This window comes from Euprymna scolopes, chromosome 9, assembly GCF_053919585.1.
Source record: "Euprymna scolopes isolate OS-2025 chromosome 9, ASM5391958v1, whole genome shotgun sequence".
Taxonomy (NCBI): domain Eukaryota; kingdom Metazoa; phylum Mollusca; class Cephalopoda; order Sepiida; family Sepiolidae; genus Euprymna; species Euprymna scolopes.
The window spans coordinates 40,080,033-40,097,365 of NC_136490.1; the positions used below are offsets into that span (position 1 = coordinate 40,080,033).

Consider the following 17,333-nt stretch of genomic DNA (forward strand, 5'->3'; position numbering starts at 1 on the left):
TGCAAGATACTTTATATGTATAAAGCATGCAAGATACTTTATATGTATAAAGCATGCAAGATACTTTATATGTATAAAGCATGCAAGATACTTTATATGTATAAAGCATGTATTTATAAGCATGAAAGATATAGAAGCAAAAAACACAATTTCCTGTAACCTTCTTCCACCAACTCAGTTATACTTAAGTTTAAAATAGAATATTCATTGCTAAATTGTATAGACTGAATGGACACATTGGCATTATATCTATTCTTGTTTGTTTTTTTGTTTTCTTTTTAAGTACTTAGCCTTAAAAAATATACTTTTGAAAATGAACAACAAGTCACTCACCTTAAGAAAAATCTCTTTTAGTTTCTCAGTATCTGCCCGCTTGAAGACTTCAATCTGTATGAAAAGAAAAATTTTTTATAAAAATTAAATAATAAAAAAAAAAAGAAACGAATATTATATCTGACAATTTTTTTTTTAGATGAGGACTGATAATCTGTATTATTCAGACTACTATTCTCAGTTGTTATTTTTAATGTTTCAGTTGATGTAACCTCAGACATTCTTCAGGTGCATCTTTTTGAACTTGAGAATTTTTTTATATCGAACTCTGAGAATCCATACGCAATTTTGAACGGAATCTCTTTCTTTAATTTATGATGCCATGACTCGGTAGAAGGGTCAATTAGTTTGTTATTATTAGTTATTAGTACTTGTAGTTAAGAATGAACCTTCAACTTCCACAAGTCAGCCACCGAAAATTGATTGTTAATCAATGGCTTTAACAGTTACACCACGGATCCATATGAATAATCCTAGTATGTAATTTGGGATCTTCGAGACATGTAGTAAGTATTCCTACTTATGTCTTGGACAGTCAACCTCTCCAGACAATATTACAGGTATATTTTTTTGATTAATCATCCAGGTGCGAACAGGAAATTGTTTTGCATCCCAGTGTCACTTACGACCAGCAACACTTTGCGCTGTTTATGTATGTACTAACATACAGGTGTATGGGTTATATCTTTCCTTTTTAAATTTTATCAGTTTGTTCTAGCTGAGGATGGGACATCCTACTGGATGCCAGGCATTCACCCACTATCTCATATATTCCAACTGAGAGATCTTTTTAAGATTCTAATTGTCCCTTCAAGTGCAATTGTTTGTAACTCTCTTGCACTTGGTTCACCGGGTATATTCTGTATAACAGCTAGTTTATGTATAACAGGTAGTTTTTTTTTTTTTTTAATTCTGTGCATGTATATCTGTATGTGTGTGATAAATTGTTATTTACTACTAGAAAAAAATATCAGCTAATTGTTGTGTACTGAACTTGTATTTGTTAGTGAAGAGACAATTGATCAGAATTGGGAATCGAAAAAAAAAAAAAAAAAAAAAAAAAAATCAAAACTTTTTAGGGTATCAGAAAAATTTGTGCCTATTTTCTAATGCCAAAAACAATTCTTTTAATTGCTTTTGTCTGTCTGTTTGTTTTTTTTTTTTGTTTAAAACTTAAATTTTCTTTTGCTGGTACCAATGATAAAACAACAAATATTCATTAATTTTTAAACTAACAATGAAAGTAAAATCTATAGATCCCCCCTCCCCCATAATCCACCAGCGTATTTTTACATTTGTGGAAATATTGTATCAGCACTAGCATTTATGTGTGAATCAGGAATAAATTTGAAAACTCACGTTTTTTTTTTAAATTTTTTTATTGTTCCTGTTTACTTGTCTCACCATGAGGGCAGAGTTAGACACAAGGTCGATTTTTTAATATTAAGAAAATCCAGCTCCCAAAAAGAGGAACTCTGGATAGGAACAAAAAAATTGTCTCCGTCATGAAGGATTTCCTCTCCACTGACAGAGGACAGAAAAGGTAAAGTGTAGTATCAGAACAGATAATTTTACATAAAGAGTATTCAGACAATGCAGCACTTTGTTCTTATCATTTTGTTGGTACCATTGGGAAAAACAGGAACCCGGAAGGGAGTTCCAAAGTCTAGCAGTTCTGAGGAAAAAACTATTAGAGTAGAAGGCCCTTTTTTACATTTAGGGATCTCTGTAGGGGTGGGATTTTGCTGATTGTCGGGGGTATTTACATAGAGTGTGTACAAGGACTTGTAGTTTGTCAGAGCATCCATTAAAATACTTGTAGAACAAGCAGAGGGATGCAACATTTCATCGTTGTGGCAAAGGTTGAAGCTTGGATAACCTACCAGGTTGGCAACTCTTGAACCCTGTCCAGGAGCAAGAGACTAGTAGCAGGTGCACCAGCTCAAATGTGACAACAATACTCCATACATACAGGATATTTTCAGGTGTAAGAAACTTTTTAGTGTAGTAAGGAGAGCCCCCCCCTTCCTCACAGCAGCCCTGGCAATGCTCTCAATGTATCTGTTCCAACTCATGTTCCCTGTGAACGTTAAGTCGAGGAGTTTGAAAGAAGTACTTTCAGGTAATGTATCTTTAGCCATAGCTATTGGTGGTGGAGGTTTCTTGTAATTATTGAAGGAAACAAGGTTTGTCTTGGCAGCATTGAATGTGATCATCCATTTTTGTCTCCATTCCACTACAGATGGGAAGTTTTCCTATAGTGTTTCTGCCATTTCCTTAGATATGTGTTCATTTGTTTTCCCCTCATGTCTGTTATATCAGCAAATATACCCATCTCAGAGATTATTTTATCAAGGAGGTCATTTATGAATATCTATAAAAGTAAAATTGTGTGTCTTTTTAATTGGTTTTTGGTCAGAAATTTGACTGTCAAGGGGTTAAAGTTCAACGATTTGACCTTTGAAAACTCTACCAAACTCCTCTGCCAATTTTGGGTCTAAACAATTGAAATTTTAGATGTAGGTTACTTGGACATGGATCAAACTTTTTAATTTGATTTGAGCCCAAAACAAATGTAAAAGGGTCAAAATTGGGGTCAAAGTTAAAAAAAAAAAATCGAGCTCTGCAGTCTCTATCAAATTACTCAGCCAACTTTTGGTCTAAACATATAAAATTTTAAATAAAGTGTAATCAGACATAGGACAGCCTTTTTAATTGGTTTTTGGCCAAAAAATTTGGCTGCCAAGGGGTCAAAGTTCAAAAGATTTTACCTTTGAAGTTATTAGCAAACTAATTACCAATTTTGGGTCTAAACATTTGAAATTTTACATAAAGTAGCAATACACATGAAAAAATTGAAATAGCTTGAAATATTTCAATATTGGTATGCATAGAAAGAGCTTGATGAGCTAAGAAAGAATCTTTTTAAATTTTTTAAATCTGATTAAAATTAAGGAAGTTATGGCTATTTTTGTGCCTCACACGTTTGGATATTTTTCCCTCTTTAAGACCATATGCGTTTCGTCACATTTTTTACACTACTTTTTAAGTAAAAATGTCATATCTTTGTTAAAACACAAGACTAAGAAATGAAATTTACCATATAAGTGTATTTTTGTACAAGGAATCAGAATATGCAACTGAAAATCTCCCAAAGTTTATGGTTTCCAAATAATCTGCAGTAAATGTGCATAAATATGCAGCAATTCCTTAAAAATGCCATGTATCCATAAACAGAAAAGAAGTTGGAGAACTCAAAGTTGAATTGTAATGTGCTTTATGTACAAAAAACTTAAATCTAAACATAAGACCATTTAAAAATGAATATATTGCAATATTTCTTTGGTATTATTGTAGATTAACACCTTCTGTTTAACCCCACTCAACTCCTTCTGACCACCCCTCCAAAATGTGATTCTACCTTTTTAGGAAATTATGTATAAAATGCCATGAAAAACTTTAATGAAAGATAAACAAATTATTTTAGAATTGAATGTAAAATAATTTCCTATTACAGGTCATTCTAGCATTTTAGGGCAGTTAACTGTTTTTTTTTCTATGGGAAAATATGCATGCTTTTTTTTTTTTTTAAGATGATTATGTGTAGTTTTAAGAGGGTTTCTATGCAATGAGAATATGGGGAGGGTTGCCATTCGGACTTTGAATTAATTGTAGGGCAAGGAAAATTATGTGTGAACATACTGAAAACTTGACAGAGACAAAGCTAACAAAAACAATATTAGAGGGGGGAGCGGTTAGTTTCACAAAAATTTAATGTAAAATAATTCATCATTTCCTGGCCGTTCTAGCATTTTAGGACAGTTAACCAATTTATTTTTATGTGTATTTTTCTTTAAGGAAGGATCTATTTTTTGTTTGTTTGTTTTAGATGCTTGTATGTGGCTTACAGAGGTATTTTGTTGGGGGGGGGCTTGCCACTCGAACTTAGTGTTATTGTTAGGGTTAAAGAGTGTTTTAGGAGGAGACTTGCCACACATAATTTGTATTAGAGGTGAAGTTAAGAGAGCTTTTTTTCAAAAAGAGCGTTCAAAAATTTGTTGATTTCTATTTTCGAGGTTGAAGGTGTTAATTCCATAGGCCGTTTATACTACGCTGGAGCAGGTTGTAAAAATATCTTTCGCTTAATAAGTAGAAAAAAAAATAACGAAATAAAAAGCTTCCTAATTGTAGTTTGATGTGTTTTCTAACTGCTTTTAAAATTTCAAGAATATTGATATAGATTTTGAGGGTTTGTATTACTATACACATAGATTCGAAAAAGTTGTCAAAAAAACAAATATATAACAAATAAATGTTATCAAAAGCAAGTTACTTTTCTACCTAACTGGATAATTTTTTAGTGTTTTTATTTAATGTAACATGTTTATTCAGCTTGAAAACAGTGTTTACCGATGTTTTGGAAAATTTAAAATGGCGCCCGACTCTCTTGAAACGGTAAGTTTGGGGAAAAGAGTTAAAAATAAAAAAGTAGACAAAATACTGCTAGAAACTCGCTCAATATATGTTACCGTGACATAGGCTGACATATATTCGGTGAGTTTTTAACAGTATTTTGTATAGTTTTTTTTATTTTTAACTCCTTTTCTCAAACTTACCGTGTCAAAGAGAGTCGGGCCGGGCGCCATTTTTAATTTTCCACGGTAAACACTGTATTTTTTTCGAGCTGAATAAACATGTTACATTGAATAAAAACACAAAAAATATATCCAGTTTGGTAGAAAAGTAACTTATCTTGCCTTTGATAACATTTATTTGTTATATATTTGTTTTTTGACAACTTTTTCGAATCTATGTATAAACGAGATTTTGATACTTATTTTGATTTTGAAAAAAAAAAATTTGTGGCTGTTCGCAGTAAAACATTGTTTTAATTCGCTGTTCAAAACTAATTTAAAGAATAAAAGTGCATGCAAGCTATATATCTACAAAAGTTTTTGTTTTTTTAACCATGTTTTTAAATTTGACGAGATTTGTGAGAAATTGCAACAGATTTATAATGCCGAATTGGTTAGGATTGTTGTTATTATATATTCTGAAAACCGAATAGTTCTAAACTAATGTTATTCTGATAACAAAATAGCTCTAATTAAACATAAGAACATTTATATTCATATTTTCATGTTTTTCTTAATTCGTTCTTGAATAAAAATTAAAGAACGCGTGTTTGTTTACAACTGTGCTATCGCTGATTCTACAGGCTGGAGCTGCTGCTGCTGCTGCTGCTTAAACTTCATTTGACCAAATTCGATTAAAAAGAAACAATTTTTTTTTTCGGGTAGGTCCTTTTAAATTATCAATTACCGCGGTCCTACTCAACATAAAACAATACTTTTAATTGATAAAGATAGTAAAAAGATTGATTTACTTACTACTGGGTGTCCGAAGAATTTTTTTTTCAAAATGTTCAATACTCGTCATATTAAAATCTTATTTTTAACACGACAAAAAAAGAAATGGTCAAAAATATTTCGGACACTTGACAGTATTAAGATTAACACCTCTTCTAATTGGTTCCCAAATTTCATGACGAAATTCTTCATACAATCACGGTACGGACCTTTAGAAAACAGGGGGGGTCATTACAAAACCTTACCGAAAACGCCATTTTATGACGTTCACATTTTTATCACTTTATTTGCTTAAAACTCTTAAAATATATAATGTACATTCATATTTATTAATTCATTTGAAAGTATATTCATTTCCGAACAAAACAGTAGTAATTTGAAGACTTGAAGTGCTTTGGTTTAAAAAATATGGCTATTTTAGTAGAGCTACCTTGAAATCTGTGATTATCCAAAGCGTTTTTTCGTCCGTGTGTATTACTACATAAAGAGTATTCAGACAATGCAGCAAGATTTTTAATCAGCTTTTGGGCCAAAATTTGGCTGCCAAGAGGTCAAAGTTGACAGAGTTGACCTTTGCAGCCTCTACCGTACTCCTCCGCCAATTTTGGGTCTAAACACATGAAATTTTAGATGTACGTTACCTGGATATGAGTCAAACTTTTTAATATATATATATATATATATATATATATATATATATATATATATATATATATACACACACACATATACATACATATGCACATAAAGTTATGAACAATACATAGGGCCCAAGCAAAGCTAGGCTGAACTGCTAGTTAGGAATAATAAAGGTCCACCTGCATTTATATCATATTGTATGACCGTTTAAGGATTTAATTATGTTACGTATTTATTCAGTGATGCCGTTGACCTGGTTTTCCTTAGAAGATCATCATTCCATACTCTGTAAAAAGCCTTAGATATATCTAGAGCTACTACTTTACCCTTTCCAGCTTGGCCCGGTGTATGGTATATATGTTTAGAGATTACAGTTAGGATATCTGCTGTAGAACGGGCTTGCCTAAATCCATATTTGGTCGATCAGAAGTTTAGCAGCTGTAAGGTTACGGACTAGAGCTTGGTTAATTATGGATTCAAATATTTTGGCAAAAAGCAGGAAGAGGCTAATGGGGTGATAATTTAATGGATCAGTTTTTACATCAGAATTCTTGTAAACTAATACCACAGAAGCAGTTTTCTAGCAGTCAGAAAAGCAAGATTCATTAAGACGGGAGCAACCTCAGCGGAGCATTTTTTTAATAGCACAGCCAGGATGAGATCAGGTCCACATGCTTTTGAGGTGTCTAGGTTTTTAATGATATCATGCACCCGAGAGGGGTAATTTTCAGATCAACTAATGTGGCATCAGTCCACAAAGGAAAGTCAAAGAGGGAGTGGGTCGCTGGGTCCAATGTAGAGTTTGAGGCAAACCGACTGGCAAGTATGTTAGCCTTCTTGGTTTCCGTGCAAACAACCTCATGATTGTTGGATAGTGGGGAGATTGTCTATTATTTACTGTTGTAGATTTTCCAGCAATCACAGGTTTCATATTTCTGTGGTTCGATGCATGATGGTCATGGTATATTCTCTCTTAGCTGTTGCTATTTCTTTCTTACAATTACTTCTAGCTCCTATATACTTTTGTCTGTTTGTACTGGACTTATGGTGGTTAAATCTGTGGTATGCATGTGGGAGTTGAAAACTCTCAGCCTTACTCGATTGTCGCCCTTTAACTGAGAAGAGCGACCTAGCTACATCACTTCCTGTTTCTCATATTTCACCCTCTTTTCCGCTGAACGCTCGACCAGTCAAGATGTGACAAACACTGCTCCGGTGGGGCCATGAGCCACTGCCGCGTCCTGACTAGCCAGTCAACCGCAAGTAACATTACTCATCTCTCACTGAATTCTTATTCTTTCTATCATTCTTTCCTGTATATTTATGCAAATAAATTGCATTTGTTTCGTTGATATATATCAGTATATTTTCGTCTTCATTATGCGACCTTTTGTCTTTTCAATTCCTCTACCATTAAATACATCCATCCACCATTATATACATGGAGACGGGATCGTCTATCGCACTGCAGACCGTCCTGTCTCAAACATCTGGTGACCCCGACGTGATATTTCTTCAAATGATGACCTAACGAACGCTGAACAATCTTCGTTCCCAAAAACTTTTAAAACGTCCTCACTGTCGCAATGAAACATACCGTTATATCTTTAAATAATCAGCGAAATATACTCAAAAAAGAAAGAAAAAACAAAACAAAAAACGCAATTTCCAAAAAAAAAAAAAGGAGAAAAAAATTTTCGTTGCATTTTCAATGTTATGTCTAAACACACGTGCGTCAATTATCTATCGTCCGCCATATTTTTTTCTTCCTACTCGTGATCAGATACATGTAAACAAATCCCCTCGAAAAAAAAAAAAATATTTTTTCGTCACAGCCTAAATAATAATAAAAGAACAATAAGTTTTATCTATATTCACGCACTTAAAAAACATATAGACATTATTATCTTCTTCACATTTTTTATAATGAAGCGTATCTTTGAACAACAATGTCTGTTAAAATTTTGACGATACCAACGGACTACTATTTTCACAAACATTTCAATTTTTCTCGCAAACGATGCACATTTCCGTTATAATCCAATCGAGAAAATAATTTTAATGACGTCCTGAATATAACGTGCTCCCTGAAATATTCTTAGACATTCTTTTCGCGTCATTTAACTCCAACTTTTTTATTCTGTTCTCCATCATAATCGAAGCAAAATATGACCTCGAGAACCTGAAAGGTCAAATTTTTCTGTTGCCTTCATTCTTAATAATCAGTTTGTTCAACAAAACTATTTTCCGAGGATCAGTTCTTGTTTATCTCAGACGAGGAACACCTCGCACGAAGAGACATGATTACGCACATGTAATGAGCACTTGAAACGAACGAACGTCACACTATAGCACAGATGTAACTCCAGCGACATGCATCCACTACTACAACGAACGAAAATTATTTCCTTATTTGAACGAGATTCCTAACAACTTCAATAGCAATTTCAACGTGTTTTCCACGTATGTTCAACACCAGAAATTATGTATGAATTTTGCTGTGGATGACGAAGTCTAACAAACATACTATCATGCACGCGTTTCATATATGGATTTTGCTGTGGACGACAAAGTCTCAAAACATTCTGTCACACGCATTTTAGCTACGTATCAAAACTTTAAACCTTCTTCACTTTACCGAAATATTTTTTTTGCCATGTGCGAATATAAAAAAAATTATTTCAGCTTTCGATTTCATCATGGAGAACGTGTGGCAACAAGCCTACTGCAAAACTCAAATAGCAACTCTCACGCTATTTCAACTCCAGTTTTTCACAATTATGGAAAGGAAAAAGCGACAACAAGCCTCTCCAGTGTAACGTTACACGCATCAAGCCTCTCCACAGCATATCAATCCTTTCCAGCAACACCTCACAGGATATCAACCTTTTTTAGCAACAAACGCGACAACCAACACAAAGATGTTCACCAAACACTGTACACTTCTGGATTTCACAATGATTCACCTCACCTCACCGAAGTTCTCCAGCTAACATGAGTAAGCTGCATCATGCACACTGACACACTCATCCTGGACGTTCAGACCGTACCGACCCACTGAGTACGCGCGAGCACCTGAACAACGTTGACACTGCTCTCTACGGACGGACAAATTTCCTCGAAGACCCACTTGTGACCAACTCCAATCACCGTGCTGACCATTGCGCACGCTTCATAGACTCCACGGCAATACAGTCTATGACCGCAACACTTGCACTCAAACTCATAACATCATTCCTATGACAATTCCACAGTTGTACAAGCTTGCACACCTTTTTTCCTGATATCCTTTAACGTCGCAACTATCTTTACATCCTTCTACTTAATAAATAAAAAAAATCTCTCTCGTTCTCTATACAGTGGAAACACACAAACATATATATGCACGCTTTTTCTCCAATTTTCTTTTCTCTAGCTTCCAGCTAACTAGGAAGGGAGTATTGTGGGAGTTGAAAACTCCCAGCCTTACTCGATTGTCGCCCTTTAACTCAGAAGAGCGACCTAGCTACGTCACTTCCTATTTCTCATATTTCACCCTCTTTTCCGCTGAACGCTCGACCAGTCAAGATGTGACAAACACCGCTCCGGTGGGGCCATGAGCCACCGCCGTGTCCTGACTAGCCAGTCAACCACATCTCTCACTGAACTCTTATTCTTTCTATCATTCTTTCCTGTATATTTATGCAAATAAATTGCATTTGTTTTGTTGATATATAACGGTATATTTTCGTCTTCATTGTGCGACCTTTTGTCTTTTCAATTCCTCTACCATTAAATACATCCATCCACCATTATATACATGGAGACGGGATCGTCTATCGCACTGCAGACCGTCCTGTCTCCAACATGCATGCTGTTTTTGTGCAATAGCAGCTGCACAAGTAGAAGTAGATCATTGGGGAGAGTGGGGTTTGCTATAGAATTTTTGTATGGGAACATGTGCTTCAATTGCCGTTTTGAACCATTCAGTGGTCTCATTTGTGCACTGTTCAGTGGAAAGAGAAAAGATATTTCCCCATAGGGCATCTCTGATGAGATCCCTGATGGCTTCCCAGTCACCCTTTTTATAATACTTTGTAGTTTTGAGCAATGACTCTTCAGTTTTGAGTCGTGAATTTGGGGCGATTTCTATCATTATCACAGCGTGATCAGCATTTTCTGAGTGGACTATGGGCATTCGTTACACAATCATCGTGAACTGTGGTCAGAAATAGATCTAGAAGTGAGGCACGTTGATCTTGCTGATCTGCGAAACGTGTAGGAAAAGTAACCGTCTGTGATAGGGAATGAGATATAGAGAAGCTATGTGTTATGCTACTAGCTGTGTCTGTAAGTAAAAAACTTTTTATAATTTTAGAGGGGAAAATATTTTGCCATGTTTAACTTGTAGCATGGTTTAAATATCTTATGATATCAAGTTGAAAGTTTTATAACTGTTTTCCATTATGAAAAGCAGAGTGGGGGATGATGTTTGGAGATTAAAGAAAGTGAGAGAAAGAGTGTGAAAGAGGAAAGTTTTAGAAGGAGGGGGTTCATGTAGCCAGTAAGAGAGAGAAGAATGAAAGAAAAAAGAAAAGGGAAGGGATATAAAATGAATATAAATGAGAAGGGGTATGGGAAGGTCAGAAAACAATATTTCAACCAATTTGAATTAGGTAGATGGTGGAAGTGGGATACATCTATTAATTAGAAGCAGTTCACTGAATTTGGGTCAGGGTCTATCTTTTTATATATTATATCACTGTCTCCAATTTGGGGAACTTTTTAATTTTTTATGTTTAGAATCTTAAGACAACTTTTTTAAGATTAAATCTACTTTTTTAGGGGCTGAATTAAATTCCATTTTTTTTTTTTTTTTTTAATAATTTATACATTTATTTAAGAAATTTACCAGATAGTATTTATTCTAACTTTTAGTTTGTTAACATATAGACATACACACACACACACATATATATATATATATATATATATAAATAATTAAAGCACACACACACATACATATATATATATATATATATATATATATATATATATATATATATATATATGTGTGTGTGTGTGTGCTTTAATTATTTTTTTTTTTTTTATAAAAGGAAATCCCAATCTAGACCATTTGGCAGAGGTTTCCCAAATTTCCAAAATTCTATTTAAAATCACTTGTGATCCCTTTAGTTAAGTAGCCTTATCTAAATAAAATACGATACTGTTTTTGAGAACCTTATTTATCTTTATAAATTTTAGCAATTTTTTTTTTTTTTTGTTCTAGCAAATCTATATATTCATTTGAGAGATTTATTCATTAACTTATATTGGGTTTAGTACAATTAATTGTTGGAAATGTTCAGGTAGTTAAGTATTAGCCCAATATATGCTAGAGGAGAAGATTAGTTAACTCCCAAGATCCATATATTGAGTAATAAGAAAAAAAAGGGGGGGGGTATTCAGTGTATTATAATGGTACCACAAGAACATTTAGAAGATACATAGTTTAGGCAGATATTTTATTGAGAGTGGTTTAGTAATTAGGTTGGCTTGGTTTAAGGTAAATGGTATTATGGGCTTATTTAGTTATCAGAGGTAGATCAAATTGATCGAGATATTTAACTAAAAGCAAATTCGCACAATTTTCTTATTTCGATTCAAGTTAGGCCAAAAGGTTGTGAAATAGTTTGTGACATCAACGATGTGTTTGACCCAGTAACCACTACCAAACGCACAGCACAATGGTGGTTTAAAAAATTTCATGGCGGTGACGAGTCTTGAAAATGACGAGCGTAGTGGTCGGCCATCGGATGTTAACAATCAATTAAGGGCTTCAGTCGAAGCCAATCCACGCACAACTGTTTGAGAACTTGCTTCTGAATTAGACGTAACACATAAGATTTCCAACCACTTGAGAGATTGGAAATACAAAAAAACTTGATAAATGGGTGCCTCACAAATTGAATGACAATCGAAAGAAATGCCGTTATGTAGTGTCATCTTTTACACAACAAGAACAACTCGTTTGTCGACCAGGTTGTGACTTGCAATGAAAAATGGGTTTATTACAACCACCAGCGATGCACAGTTTGGTGGTTAGACGGCAACAAAGCTCCACGACACTTTTTGAAGCCAGAGTTGCACCAAAAGAAGGTCATGCTGTTTGGTGATCTGCAATCGGTCTCATCTATTACAGGTTTTTGAATGCAGGCAAAACCATTATGGCAGAGAACTACTGTCAATAAATAGACGAAATGCATCAGAAACTTTGACAACAACCAGCATTAGGCAACAAAAAAAAGCCCAACTCTCTTCCACAACAATGCCCGACCACATATTGCTAAATTGACCCTGTAGAAGTTGAACAAATTGGGCTACAAAACTGCCTCATCTGTCACAATCTCCAGACCTCTCACCTATCGACTACCACTTTTTCAAGCATCTCAACAACTTTCTTTGTGAGAAATGCTTCAAAAACCTAAGCGATATCAAAAACACCTTCAGCAACTTCATCACCACCACCAGAACACAAGATTCTTTTACATTACTGACATAAATACACTTTTTTTGCATTGGCAAAAGTGTGTTGATTCTGATGGCGTTTATTTTGATTATTATTTGAGCCAAGATATGTTCATCTGAATTTAAAAATTAAAAACTGCAAGAACTTCCTTGTCAACCTGACAATAAATTGGTAGGTGTGAGAAGTTTTCTAACCTGGTAGAGGGAACCCACCTTCCTGCAGACTTGGTAGTATCTTCTATTCATTTGTTCCAGTTCATGTTACCTGTGAATGTTACGCCGATGAATTTGAATGGTGGACTCTAAGGTAGTATGTTTTTTGTATAGAAAGAGTTTCAGTCAATGTAACCTCCGATCTAATTCAGGCCATCTTTTTGAATTGTTATATAACATTTTTTTAAAAGTTCCTTACATCAACTGGCTTCATGCCTTATCTGGAACAATTTCCATTAAAAAAATAAATAAATAAATAAATAAAATAAGTCAAGCATACGGGGTGAAAAATTTACTTTCACCATGACTAATGTTTGTGCAAGAATTAAAAAAATATCCATGGCCTGGTTATTGAGAAAAGTGAGAAAAAAAATGCATGGATGAACAATTTGGGGGCATAATGGCCCCGGGGGGAGGGGGGGGGGCGAATGCTTGTGTCAAACTTTTTAAAAATCCAAAGCATGGTTATAGAGAAAAGTGCAAACAAATGAACGGACAAAGAGGAGTAAAAGCCCAATCACACCTTTGTCGGGGGGGGGGGGGGGGTAACGACCAAAAATGCACTGAGTAACAATTCCAAATGACAGTCTTCTGATAATTAAGAATATAATAAAAATTACTTGACATATGTATCAGGTCATGGCTGATAGAATGAGGACAATTTATCTCCACAGATTAAATAAAGGATTCAGTTTGAATTCCGTACAGAATTGAGAGTTCGAAAAGATGCACCTCAAACTTTGTGAAAGTAACATCCAAAGTTAATATTCAAAATTATCAATCATCACCTAAAAAAATTCAGAAACATTAATCTACTTTTTTCTTCTTTTTTTATTTTATTAAGGCGGCACAATTTACCAAGGCCAAAAAGCCATTCGAGGATAACGGTTAAAATGACGGTCAGGTGGACGGTGAAACTACACTGTGATTATTGGTAATGATGATGGTGATTGGCCAGAATTTGATAATGTGGCTCAGCAAGATTTTGTTTATACTGGACTTGAAAAAGTTCATGTTATAGTCAACTGGGAAGCAGCCGTGTAGTATTACGTTCTACAAATGGGCTGTTCTAGGTAAAAAACATTGTCCATGGAAGTTTCATTTAGTTTTAGAGAGAGAGAGAGAAAGAAAGAAATTAATGACAGTGGTTGTACCTATTTACTATGCATCCCCACGGGACAGAGTTAGACACCAGGGTCGTTTTTTAACGTGGAGAAAAGGTACAAAAATAAAAATTGTCTCAGTCGTGAAGGATTTCTCCTCCACCGAAAGAGAACAAGAAGTAGAAGTGCAGCATCTGAAGAACAGATACTACACTTTTATCTTGTCCCGAAGGCCAATGACAGTGGTTGTAGCTAGATGAGTTTTTATTGTATGCTTTACGGGGTGGAGTAGAGTGAGCTCAGTCGAGTGCCTGCATGAAAATAACGATTTTAATAAAGTTTTACAGCAGAAGTTCGAAATAGAGGTCGCCCCATTTTTATGCCTCTAATCTAAAAAAGTTACCATTAATTCTTCAAAAATATGTTATTTTATCAACAAACATACAATTTAAATATATGTTGTAAAAAAAAATTAAAATTTACATTTGTAACTATATTATAATTAAAAAAATGGAAAATGTATTTAATCAAAAACAAAATTGCAAAAATAAAAAAAACAAATCGATTCCTATTTAAGTCACAGAATTTATTTAGGGTTAAACTGGCTGGGGGGGGGGGGGGGTTAGTTCTCTCCCTCTGCAAAAACTGTGACACCAGAGTTGGAAAGTGGGATCAAGAAGTCAGCGCCCTCGAGCAGGGGCACTCTGACCTGCAAAGAGTGCCCGGGCAGTCCCGTCAGCATTCACCGATAAGGTTCGTCCCAGGCGATTAGCAAGAAACTGACCCTCTCTCAAAGAGAGAAAACAATGCCTGGGAAGGTGGACCTAGAACTGCACAGAACTAGCATTATTGCACCGCAATCAATATGGACTAGGTCATTGCAGGAATGGTCATTACTTACCTTTCATTTTGAGGGAATGGTCATTACCTACAAACAACTTATTTTTATTTTAATCATATTTTTGCAAAATTAAATAAATATAAAAATAGTGCTTGGTAAGATGAGTCGACAGATCGATTTTTTTTAAATATGACGTTTTAAGCAAAGACAATATAACTTGTCATGTCGAAAATAGGAATATATCCAAAAATTATGAAAATTCATCGAGCAGAACTTCTGCTCGATGAATTTTCATAAATGCTATTGTTTTTAGTAAATAAAGCCTATCGCTAAGAAAAATACAATTTTACCTGATTTTCCTTAAAAATTACTTTTAACTATATATTTTTACTCTATGAACTTTCATAATTTTTGGATCTATTATTATTTTCGATATAACAATTAAGTATGTAATATTGTTTCTGCTTAAAACGACATATTAAAAAAAAAAAAAATCGAACAGTCAACTCTAAACACCATAAAAACATTAAAAACAGTAAATTATAACAAGTTTTATTATACACGTGAACGCCGAAATGAAAACACGTCGAAACGAGGCCTTGTTTATAATTTTCTAGTTTAAGACAGGGTACATTTCTTGGGAGAGGGGATTCTATTTAAATATAAGAGGTAAAAGAACGTTCTTTGTTTTTGTAGTTAACCATTTCTCCTTTAAAACCGTTTCTAAAGAATTAGGAACTCGTTTCGATTTGTTTATAAAAATGGCGGTTACGTTTTTTTTTTGTTTTTGTTTTTCTTTAAATCGGACTAGTTTTCGTCGTGGCGTTTTACGTGTACGATGAAACTTGTCATAATTTAGTGTTTTTAATGTTATTGCTTTAAAACTACAGAATTTAAGTATAAAAAAAAATAAAATAAAGTTGCTTGGGAATAATGGCGAAACTCATTCCACTCTAAATAATTTACATAACTGAACTTGCCAAAAACATAAATAAAAACGAAAGAATGCCATAAACTGCCAAAAAATAAAGTGAAAAAAAAAAAAAAAACTTCCGGGCAACGTTGGGTATGTACAACTAGTTAAATGATAAATAGAAGGAAAAGACAAGAAAATTAACTAAATTTATCGATAAAGTAGAGAAAAAGAAATTAATGTGGTTAAAAGATTGAATTACTCGACGAAAATATCACAAAAACAAGTTGACTTGACAACCTTAACACTAGTAAGGGCATCTTATTGGAGGTCATGACGATGAATGAATTAAAAATAAACCAAATAACAGATACTTCTGTAGTTTACGGACTGTTATGAAATAATAACGCTATTTAAAAATCCATTCTTAACTTAAAGAGCGAGTTGTGTTAACTATTCTGTACGCTCACCTAACAATAACAAAAGATACCGTAAAATTTCAATTTATCTAAAAAAAAAAAAAAAAGAAAAAAGAAGTAAGGTGCATAAACTGCACAAGTACCAAAATAAATAGAAAAAAGACTTTGCTAATGATGTGAATTATTTATTTATTATAAACACAACATTGCCCGGGATTTTTATTTTTAATTAAGTTATTTTCTTATCAAATAAGATCATTATTAAGATAATATTGCTTTAAATTAATCTAAAAAGGATAAAAACAAAACAAAAAACTTTCAATATTTGGATTTGTTAAACATTTTAAAGCCAGTTTAAAAACGCCATTCCGGTGCTGTTTTACAATTTGTCATTGTGCTGAGGGAGACAACTCTCAGTTACTAAGAGATTCGTTCATTTGTTCATCTCACAGATATTTTTTATGAAATCAAAACATTAAAATTGTTTGAATCTCTCTTGCACTTGGTACACCGGGTATATTTGCGGCATTTTTTTATGATCTGTCCCAGCGTAGTATAAACACTCCCAACCACCCATGTTAAGAACGGCTTCCGGAATACCCCCCATGTTAAGAACGGCTTTCAGGGTTGGGGGGGTGTTTATTCTGAAAGCCGTTCTTAACATGGGGAGGTTGGATGTTTATAATACGCTGGGGAACATCGTAAAAATTCAGCTTTTGTTTAATTTACTTACGTTTTTAGTAATATGAATTTTTAATTAAAAAAAAAAAAATCAAAACTTAGTCAAGGTCATATCAAAATTTTATTTATTTTTTTTAAGTAAAATTACTAAACAAAATAAAATATTGAAATAAAAATAGAAAAAGAAAAAATATTCGACATTTCTTATGTCTGTCAGTTTAACAAAAAAGTCAAGGTAACTTGCCGGTTTCTCGTTCCAAGGAGAAAAGGTTAAGGACGACAAATAGTGTTTAAATGTTATTATTTAAGTAGTTG

General features: G+C 33.8%; 1 protein-coding gene across 6 annotated transcripts in view; it reads right to left on the minus strand.

The window, feature by feature from the left end:
- LOC145284509 (electrogenic aspartate/glutamate antiporter SLC25A13, mitochondrial-like) overlaps positions 1-17,333 on the minus strand; it is a 169,067-nt gene that overhangs the window by 140,615 nt on the left and 11,119 nt on the right. For all 6 annotated transcript variants that reach the window (XM_080133392.1, XM_080133394.1, XM_080133393.1 and 3 more), the window contains one exon: positions 334-387. In XM_080133392.1, coding sequence (XP_079989518.1) covers positions 334-387 — 54 coding nt within the window. The remainder of the gene's footprint in view (positions 1-333; positions 388-17,333) is intronic.